The 11,342-nt window shown below is 30.8% G+C and overlaps 2 protein-coding genes across 3 annotated transcripts in view; one reads left to right on the top strand and one right to left on the bottom strand.

The window, feature by feature from the left end:
• The first annotated feature begins 847 nt into the window (after window positions 1-847).
• On the top strand, window positions 848-4,248 carry LOC111036552 (guanine nucleotide-binding protein-like 3 homolog). The gene is made up of 7 exons (XM_022318609.1): window positions 848-1,106; window positions 1,186-1,293; window positions 1,606-1,844; window positions 1,923-2,389; window positions 2,447-2,639; window positions 2,705-2,853; window positions 3,656-4,248. Exons 1-7 carry the CDS (start codon window positions 1,088-1,090, stop codon window positions 3,828-3,830), a joined length of 1,350 nt encoding a protein of 449 aa, XP_022174301.1. The 5' UTR covers window positions 848-1,087; the 3' UTR covers window positions 3,831-4,248.
• The window catches only part of LOC111036551 (sodium/potassium/calcium exchanger 5-like), a 35,746-nt gene continuing 28,371 nt past the window's right edge, over window positions 3,968-11,342 (bottom strand). Inside the window, exons 4-8 of one of the 2 annotated variants that reach the window (XM_022318607.1) lie at window positions 6,843-6,971; window positions 6,399-6,545; window positions 5,281-5,478; window positions 4,963-5,064; window positions 3,968-4,884 (exon numbers count right to left, since the gene is read on the bottom strand). In XM_022318607.1, the coding sequence (XP_022174299.1) occupies window positions 4,559-4,884; window positions 4,963-5,064; window positions 5,281-5,478; window positions 6,399-6,545; window positions 6,843-6,971 (902 nt within the window). In that variant the 3' untranslated portion in view covers window positions 3,968-4,558. The remainder of the gene's footprint in view (window positions 4,885-4,962; window positions 5,065-5,280; window positions 5,479-6,398; window positions 6,546-6,842; window positions 6,972-11,342) is intronic. The other variant, XM_022318608.1, reaches the window with a different exon arrangement.

Raw genomic sequence — 11,342 nt, 5'->3', positions numbered from 1 at the left:
ATTATCGCAAATAATTATGCATTTATGCGTGCAAACGGTAAATATTATACAAGCCGTACCTGAATTAATATAATCCGAAAACGGGACAAATGACAACAATATGACTGACGTAGGTGCACAGCGGTAAAGCGTGTAGAGAGGAAAAAAAACGATTTCGTATTCCCTCTGTGCTTAGTGCCAGCGTATTATGTAAAATAAAAAAAAAAACAAAAAGTTCATCCACGTACGAGATGTATACACATGTATTTACCTACATGTATATATATATGTGTATATGTATTATGTATATTACACGTCCTATATATAAATTGATACTTTTGTAGATCTAGGATGGGATCATGATACGCGAGCGCGTGTGTGATACGTAAAAGGTGCAAATCGTTGGAGAATATCGCGCTAGTGGTTGGTGGGAGGAAAAGCGGAAGGGTCGAAATCATACGACGATGATCTCGTCCTCCAATCGACGCGCGGTCCTTTTGTTTACGTTATAACAGCTGCTCGTGCTGCTGCTGTTCGTCTGCTGACCAGCTCGTGTAGATCGCGCCCCGAGCCGTCGACCATCTACCGAAGAACCACTACAGGATAGAATAGATAATAGGTATAACATTAAGATTGTCCTGTGATAATAATAATAATATTATTGTCGCTGCCGCTGTGGCTGCCCACGGTTGAGGTACTAACCGCGGTATTAATTCAAAATTATTACTCCGTGATACCATGCAGATAATCACAGGAAATATATAATTCTTTATGCAATGGGCATACCTACTACCCTGTGCCTTGATAATGTAAACACCGCAAGCCGTCGTGGACCTGAATGTCTAATCGTATTTTGTGTTTTTGAGGTTAACTCGAACTGCTCGTCGACCGTCGTGTTCTCGCTTGACGGCTCTCTCATTTGTGCGGGTACGTAAGTACCATCCGCATCCAGGCAGTGAGCTTCAGCTTCCACTGTTATTGTTTCATGATTAATAGGTGCATACCTATCTCATCCCGAAGTCCGAACTAGTTGGTGCTGTTCGTTCGTTTTGTCGTGTGCTTAGGTTTTTTGATTGTCAGACTTCGTTCCACAGACCGGTGATACACCATGGCTTTGCCTAAAAAGAGTAAGTTCTACCCAAAGAGCTATAACTTGTTAACTAAAGATTTTGTTTTTCATTACACAATTTTAAAATCTGCCTGTAGGGAAACAGTCCAAACGTTTGAAATGCAGGACCAAGTACAAGGTTGCCAAGAAAGTAAGGGAACACAATCGAAAACTGAAACGAGTCGCTAAGAAAAATCCAAAAAAAAGTGAGTTCCAGGTCAAATAATTAATTGCAGAACATACGTAGAGTACGTAGGTGTATCATATTTTGTAGCTCATGTTTGCTATTTCTGGGGCCTCGATTTGAGTGCTACTTAGTTAAGCGTCGTGAATTACCTTGTGTTAGCTGAAACATTTAACAAATCATACAGTATTTATTTTTTTTGTTTTTAAACTTGCATAATATACTTGTTTTTATTTTTAACAAAATATTTATGTTACATAGGTAATACCTATTTTTTTTTTTTTTGATGAATCAATAATTATGCAGTATTAACTTGAATTATTTGTTATGGTAGAGACCAAAAATAGTATGATAATTGCTCCAAACATGTGTCCATTCAAAGAAGAAATCATTGAGCAACTTAATGAAGCTAAAAGAAAAGAACGAGAGATACGTTTGGCAAATTTTAATTCAATGGAAACAGAACCAGAAGAAGAAACTAAAAAAAGTGCTGAATCAAAATTGCCTTTTAGACAACAGTGGCTTTTAAAAGAAACTAGAGCAGATCGATACATTGAACACAATTATAAAAATGTAAGACTAGTTGTATAAATTCCAACTACCGATATGTATAGTTAATTAATACCTATGAATAAATAATATTTGTTTCAGATAATTTCAATGTGTGATGTAGTTCTAGAAGTTCTGGATATTCGTGATCCATTGGCCACTCGTTCTAAGGAAATAGATGATTATTTAAAAGCCAATCCAGATAAAAAACGTATTATTTTGTTAAATAAAATTGATTTAGTGCCTAAATCAATAGTAACTGAGTGGGTAGAATATTTTAACAAAGTAGCACCAACAGTGCCATTCAGAGCCAGTCGTGAAGTACGAAATACACCAAAAACTAGTGCAAAAGATCCAAATTTTATAGCAAGGATAAAAAAAAAAGTAGCCAACAGATGTTTTGGTGAATCTGTTGTGTTGAACTATTTACAAAGTTGTATAGATGCACCAATTTTAGGTATAACAGTTGGTGTGGTTGGTATGCCCAAGGTGGGAAAATCTTGTGTTGTAGATACCATTAAATGGAAATATACAGTTGGTGATGAACCTGTTCCATCAAAAAAAAACCAGTGAGTTAAAAATTAATTTTTTTATGGTAATAAAAATTAATGGAAATATGTTAACAGGTCTGTTGGAGTATTTCCTTTCAATAATATAAAAATTGAACTATTACCATGGAAATGTACTGGAGCTAGTACTATATTGGAGAAGCCCAGTGATAGTCGTTTATTATTGAGACATGCATTACAAGTAGATCTTCAAAATGTAGTCCCAGCCAAGATATGTGCTTTAATATTACCTTACATAAAAAAAAATCAGGTTTGTGATTATAAATTAATTTGTCTATAACTGATTTCTGTTATATGAAATTTTTTTTCATTTAGTTAAAGTTATTGTATGACATGACTGTAGAAAATACTGAAGATTATACACACGTACTTGAAATGAAAGCAAGGCGACATAGCTTAATAAATAGACAAGGAAAACCAGACCAACTCAATGCAGCTAAATCTTTCATGAAAGATCTAAAGGAGTAAGTGTTATTCTTAATTTGAATAATTTTACTTAAAAATAATACTTGATTACTCTGAGATTTAATAATAATTTATTATTAAAAATAACCTAAAACCGAAAATCACTGATTTATGGTCTTTGATGTTAGACCCATTATTTGTCGTTGATTTAAAACTATAGCAGAAACAATAATTGTTTTGATTACAATGATTATGAAACACTACTGATATAATCTTAGGGTTTTGAAGATCACATAATATGTTGTGTTAATCTTAATGATTTTTGTTGTGTACATTCTGTATTTATTTACTTTGAATTTTTCACTCACACTAGATAAGTGTAATAGCCTTTATTAGAATTCAAGAACATTAATGTTTGTTAATTGTTCTACAAATTTTTTACATACTAAATTTACCTAAGCTGTTAAAGTTTTGTTTCATTTATTTGAGAGAGTTTGATATTGTCTTAAGTCTGGGTAAAGCGTTTTTTTTTTATAATATTTTGATTGTGAAGCAAGTTATAAGCATTTTTAAATTTTATTATCTTTGCTATTACTTGTTTTTCAAACTGCTATTTTTTGGGGAGGGGGACAAAGTAAGAACTGAACCCCTTGAATATCAGATAAAATTTCAGTGCCCATGAGTGGTCTGATATATTGAGGTTTCACTGTATAGAAAACTGCTAATAAAGTGAATCCCCTAACAGACACCTCCCAATAGCAGACATGGTACTAGAAAATAGAGTACCCCCTATGTACAAATCCTTATATATTATTGAAATAATGATAACAAACTAACTGGTAATAATTCATATTTTTTTAGCGGAACATTACTGTATTATACTCGACCACCTGTTAAAGAAGCCTCAGGAACACCAATGTCTATAGACCAGGAAACAAAATTCAATGTTGAAGATATGAGCACAAAAATTAGCAAAGGCCTATCTCATTGCAGAGATAGAGCTAGAACTCTTTATTTTGATATGACCGATTCATAATAGTAATTTTTTGTTAAAATAATTTTTTCATTTTTTGTTATTTTATTATCAATATTTTCAAAATACACATATATATTTTAATAAAGTAACAAATATCTAGACATTTCTTAATTATTTATAAAATTAAACTACATACATGAGCGGAATATTTTCTCCTATATTTTTTATCATTGGAAATTGTATACTATTGGTTGCTGGTTACTAGCCATAATTAATTATTATATAATAATATACTCGTCAGTCTTATAGCTATTTAACATTCTTATTGAATTATTTAAACTAAATCTTCACTAATGATAATTTAAAAAAAACTACAATTTTTCAACTAGATTAAATAAAATAAAACAAGTTCCATAGGACCTACAATTTGTAATTAACATACAAGTCAATATGTATAATAAACATTATTCAAATAATATTAAATGGTAAAATAAATGTTGGCACAACAATGTGTAAATAGGTGGTTATTTTTATCAAAAACTTATTACAATAATCTTAACTATTCTTAATGTTCTAATGTTCACTACACGTCATTGGTTCAAAATATCTACATTAATAAAACTAATAAAATGAAAATAATTGATGTTCCTAGTTACTGTATTTTGTACAGTGTACATAAATATTGTAAACATTTTCTTAAAACTAAAATGCATGACATTTAATTCGACAACAATTAAAAGTGATAACTAATGAATGAATATTATATTCTAACTAGTGTCTATCCAATACTAACATTGCCCAATTTCTGCTCGTTTCACAACATTAAGGCCGCTTATTATGAATATTGTTATGATACAAATATGGCCTATAAGACATATAATACCAAACGTCTTATACATTTTGAATCCATTCGCAGCAGCTGCGATGTTCAGCACGATCACACTGATGATCAAACATATACAGTTAAAAAATAAATCGTTGGTTTCCATCAAGATCGGTCCACCGTTCATGGAGATCGGCATAAGACTTTTGATGAACCACGGCAAGCCCAAGCATAATAGTATGTCCAATGTGTTGGCACCTAACGCGTTGCTGATGCTCATCGATCCCTCGCCTAGTGCATTTAGTACAATATAAAACAACAATGAATACATAATAATATGACTAAACAGTTTGTGGTGGTAAGTCTTACCGTTTCGGGCATTTATTATACCCGAAGTGGCTTCAGGTATACTGCCACCAGCCGCCAAAACCGCTATTCCCATCACAATGTCGCTAATATGAAATGTGTCTCCTGTTTAAAAACAACGGAAAGGGCACGGTGAATTATTATTACTGCGACCAAAACCGTCAGCATACGACTCTAATATTCAATTAAAATAATATGATAACAGTAAAGTGATGTAATTCGGTCAGGTTAAGGAGACATGTCCATTGCCATTGGATACGTCACCAAAATGCCCACCCTCTGCAGTTACCTACGCCACTGCTACTGACACCGTGTACTCACCGCATATCGACAACATCCAAGACACTATGTACGAACTGATGCCTATCCAAATTATGCACATGATGAACGTGTACGGGTACACCTTACGCCTTGTCCGGCAATCCGGCACTGTTACCGACAACATGAATGCCACTGGTAAGGAAAATGCCCACCACATGATAGGCAACACACCAGTGGGTACTTTCCATATGGGGGAGACTGCAAGTATAAGTTTGAATGTTATTTTTATTATAGATAGACAAGCTCGTTATTAGGTACTCAATATCTACTTATTAGTAAGGATACCTAACTAGGTAAAGTAGGTACCTTTGATAAACAACACTCAAGACTACGGTTAAGGGCCAGTGTTATTCAGGGGCGTCATTTATAGATGTTGAGTGGAATAAGTCACATGAGTGGTCTAAGGCTCGGAACTTAATGATCTTAAATAGGTACAAATAAGCTTAAAAAATTATGAATATGCAATTAATTTTGTTTTTTAATCACAATTTTCATGAATACAAATATTTTTATAATTTTAATAAATATTTATTAATCAAAACGGTAAATGGAATGTTAACATCGTTAACTAGGAATTTTAAAATCACGATACAATAATATATAGGTACCTAGTGAAAACTCAAAAACAGGTATTTTTTTTTTTATTACCACATTTTCGGTTATCGACTTTTAAACTTAATATCACACAAAACACGAGTTACAACGCACCATCTATATATTATGTGCTGCACTGCTGTTATGCCTATAGCATTTAAATTAAAGTTTCCTCCGCAGGGGATTGCCTGCCTGTTTTGGTTTTCAATCGAATACGATTTGCCAAAAATAAATTCTGAATATAATTCAAGATACATAGGTACCTAGTTAATATCAAAGTAGGTATAGGTAATTATTACTTTCTATATCAAGTAGTGAGGGGAATTTACATTTTCAAAAAACAGATCGTTTATCATAAAAAATGTCCAAAACTAATAAAATATTATTGTGTAAAATATAAAGAGCACCCGTGAGATGCAAATGCAATAGCATATGCTAGCATCCAGAAAATCGAAAATGACGCCCCTGTTTGAATTATGACGATAATTTTATCACCGTTATCTTAAACTACTAGTAATAATTACTCGGTTCCTCGTTGTCCGTTATTTCGTTGGGATCCTTGCTCGTCTGGCACTTCTTTGCCGGCGGAGGCGGCACGTACTCCGTGAAGTAGAATGAACGGTAAACGCCATATCCAATATCGAACGCCGGTGGTTTCATCGAGTTCGTAGCTATAATATTCAAACATAGGCATACAAGTGAGACGTGAGTCCTAAAGCGTGTAGTCTTCATAATACCAAAACTTGAAGTAGCTCTGTTGTGTAGAATATATGTAAATATATGTATAGAAACTGAAGTGAAGACTTATAATTATTATTAATAGTGGTTAGGAAGGTAAAAAGTTTAACCTATATTAAACATACATTATAAGTAAATAAGAATAATGGAGCTTTCTTCAAATTTTGATATGCATAACTCATGCGCATGCATATTGTTGTCGTTATTCAAAGCGTAATCTTTTAACCAACCCGTTCCGTATTGACATGCTTTTGCACCACTTTCAGGCAATGAAATGCTTCGAGATTCATTCGAAGTAAATTTCCCGTAAAACAATGCATTGATTAACAGCCGTTGAACATAATCGAAAACTATAGACCCTGTAACAATGAATAGGTGTGTTGCTAGGTAGGTAGATTACCTCCTTACCTACTAATACTAACTATACAAGAAGTAGATACGGGAATCTAAAGTTATTTTATTAACTACAGGTGGTATATGCACCTACCTACGTGTTTATATTCGAACTCATGAGTCAAAATATTATACTCTGTAAGTTTTATTGTAGAATTTACTAATTTAGTATGTACCAAAGTGCCTATAAGTTGTAAAATATACCTAAACATTTATATTTAAGTAACAATTTTTAGTTCGAAATATAGGCTGTGCTATTTGAAGAGATAATGATCTTAAAATGTGTATAAAATTTCGTAAAAAAATTTAATTAAAAATAAGGGATTACATTAGAAAATTCTATATATTGGATATTGTACTGTCTATACCAACCTCTTTGTCTTTATCTCTAATTTGATACTGAGTACATTGGACCTCTATATTATGGAATCCCGGAAAAAAAACCAAGGAAAAAAAAACCAAAATGATAATAATATAATCAGAGAATTAGTATAATCACAAAATATAATATTATACAATCTATTGCTGTGTTATCAATATTACAACGAATACAATTTATATATAAATTAATTATACATTCAAATATTATATAATTAATTATATTATGTTTATTTTATCCAATTTTCAAAGCTGAGCAAGTTAGTCACTTTGTGGTGTTACACTTACCCAACTTTACAAGTATCGATTTTATGAGTGATATATCGACTGTAATATAATAATAGAGATAATAATAATACAAAACTGAAAACACTATGTATGCTATTACATACATTTTAGTTTAAGAAATTCCCTGTAGATCATAGACCTATTACCCTATCCTGTAGATATACTATTGGTTTCGAAAATTAAAAATAACTCAACAATATAATCAGACAAGTCTGACAAGTGACAAGTTAATCTGTCAAGATTTATAGTTGAAATTTGGGGAATATGAAGATCATATAAAAATACACTATTGATCATTGTGCTGACTGTGACTTTACTCATTACTGTATTGTGTCTTGTGTCTTGCAAATTGTTTTTTTTTAAGCTCAGGATTTAATACTTTAAAATATGGAAATTATTAAATCAAATAAGGGTGCAGATAAGCTTTGTCACAAAGGTTATATGTATACCTTAAAATATGCGGGAAAACAATATTATACATGGAGATGTACAAATTGATGTACAATATCGATTATATTATCATTTTGGTTTTTTTTCTTTTGGTTTTTTTCCGTTGGTTTTTTTCTTTTGGTTTTTTTTCCCGTGGTTTTTTTCCGTATACCATCATATTATGACAAATGGTGTATTATAGATTATTAACCAATTTAAACCAAATCATACAAACATGATGTTTATATTTAAATTATCATTTACCAAAAGCGGAAGATTCTTATGTTAAAAAATGTTGCTTGCTTGAATTCAAATACAGCTATCTATAATAAGTGCTCGTTTAATCAATAGAATAATATACAGAGTGATTCAACAAGCACGCTCAATCCCCATTTTTCCTTTAATAATGTATATTTAAATAAATGTAAAGACAATAATTTAAAATGTTTAACATTTTTTGTACTACTTAAGAATTGTCCTGTGGGAATAAGAAGTTTGATTTTTTATTGAGAACCTTAATTTTTTTTACTGTTAGTTATTTAGTGGTTAATTTTTTTAAAATATTTTGGTGTAGCCGGTGTAGGTACCTATAATTTCAACGAGTAAAGCAGTTTAGTTAATGATAATAGTCCTTAAATGTATAAAATACATGTAATACTGGATCTAGTATTTATAAACCTCGGGGCATCTTTACAAATTATGAAATATGTTGATAGTAATGATAGATTAATATCCCTGTAGATTACCTATAGTAGTATAGTAGGTAAGTTACGTATCTATGTCCAAAGACACGTGTCTTAAGAAGTCTATATTAAGTTATAATCACATTACATATACCTACCTAACAATGATATTATAATTTTCAGGTTTACCTGTATAATTTTTCATATTAAATTACTGTAGACACCACGGGTATTTTTTCAACTATTATTAAATTACAATAATAACTAATAACTTGATAAGTAATTTACTAAAAACAATATTATATATGAGTATTATGAGTATAGCATATTATATTACTTATAGAGCCACCAATGTATAGGTAGGTAGCATGAAATAATAAGTAATATACTAAAACCTAACTCCTTAAAGAGTAAGGCCAGATTACACAACAGTTATTGGTATTGTACTAGATTAACTCAGGGATTGGCAAACCTACCGCTACTCGCGACTACTGCAGCGTCAATGCAGCCCGTGGGCGCCGTGATCCGTGTGATGAAATACAAACATAATAATTTAAATAATAAATGATAATTATTATAAATAATAATACCTAACCTAACGAATTTAAGTAATGGAAAAATTTGAAGCACCTTAACAAATTCCAACTATCGAGGACCAGTGGCGTCGCCCCCCCCCCTGGACCCCCTTAAACCGGGCTCAGTAATATAATGAAATAATGATATTTTAATTGAAATCTATTTACAAATGTTTTTTGAGTGCAATGGCTTACTTATATTTACCATTGCTTTCAAATGAATGATAACACATTTACACAATATGTCACTGTATTATGCTGGGGTAAAAGAAGCGAGACTATTAATATTGCTTTAAGTTCTGGTCTCTAGATATTGTTTAAGAGTTTAATTTGGCCAATAGGCCATTGGAATTTTACTTTAGTAGTTTACACAATAACTCAATAAAAAAAAATAAAATTAAAACTAAGTACAGAAATCATCCATAACACTTATTATTACCACTGACTATTCAATTAAACTAAACAAAGCCATTGAGGTACAACTGCACAAGGGTATATTAGGGGCCATTAGTAGGTAAGTGAGATACCTATTCAAAATTGTTTTATCAAATGAAGTATTAAAATCAATATACAATAGAATACGTGTTATAATTATTATATAATATAAATTTAAATGTGTTTTACTTATTTACATTTTACAAGGTCATAAATTGTTTGTTTACTTGGTCGTGAAAACATGTAGTGACCTACCTATTCGGACAGGCTGAGTTATAAAAAACAAATACAATAATAAAAAAATTATTATTATAGCCATTGATTTCCTATGGTTGACACGTATTTTCAATGGCACATAGATATATCTACATAATTTAGATTGTATCACAATAACATCATATTATTAATTATTATCTTACCTATACCTAATATACTGAATTCTAATGTAAACTAGTTTATTTCTTTGCGAGGAAATATTTAGAAAGACGTTCAAATGTACAATCATTAATTGATACAAGTTGTTGAATAATACATTATAAGTTATTTATTTACTATTCTACCTGTGTTAATTGAATATTGTGTCTACATGGTATCTATCTACCTATTTTAAATTTACAATCTGTTTTTATAATCACCTTTATAAAGGAATACATTTTTTTCTCGATTTAAAAAAATGAACCCATAGTATATAGTTTAGTATTTTAATATAATATGGGTAGCATGTACAGACAAATCAATCTATAACGAACAAAGAATTGTTTAAAAAAAATTTATTGTTTAGGTATGACAAAGAAAAATCAATGACTGTTAAATTATACTGAAATAACTGCAGATAAGTATAGGACATATGTATATATTTTAATGTAAAGATATAATATTATTATAGTAATAAGTAGTAAATATGCCTATCTCACATTATATTAATGATTCATCTATGTATCTAGGCTTGTGAAAACAAAATATACAGGTAAAAATTAGGTACGCTTATATTTTATTTTGCCTAGTTAGGTATCTACACATATTACAACATATTAAATTATACAATAAACATCGAACAAAGATCTGAATAGGTTATAACTTATAAGTACCTATAGTACCCAATTAATAATAGGTATACCTATGTGGCTATGTATCTAATAACCTATAATATGTGGCTAATAAGGTACTTATGCATGCTGTTTCGATGGTATAAAATATAACCTTATTTTTTTGTTATTATATATACAGGGTGATGTGCATACACCACGTTTTTACTAAGGATAATAGTCCTTAAAAATAGTTGCACAAAAATATAAAATAAATGTAGGTAATATCGGATCTGGTATTTATTATTATTAATTTTTGGACTTACCCCCCCCCCCCTCCCACCGAGGATTTTATCGGAACTGGACATTTCACTTCTGAATCAATACATATTGTTTATACACATAATAATAGTTTGGAAAATAGGTTCTTTTGATTTACCCAAAAAATATGATCATCTATCGACTATCATCATTCAAGTTATGGATTTATTATCCAATTTAATGGGTTATAAACAATGATTGGT

This window comes from Myzus persicae, unplaced genomic scaffold, assembly GCF_001856785.1.
Source record: "Myzus persicae strain clone G006 unplaced genomic scaffold, MPER_G0061.0, whole genome shotgun sequence".
Classification (NCBI taxonomy): Eukaryota; Metazoa; Arthropoda; class Insecta; order Hemiptera; family Aphididae; genus Myzus; species Myzus persicae.
The sequence above is the reverse complement of the archived record's forward strand: the minus strand, read 5'-3'. Positions and strand labels throughout refer to the sequence as shown.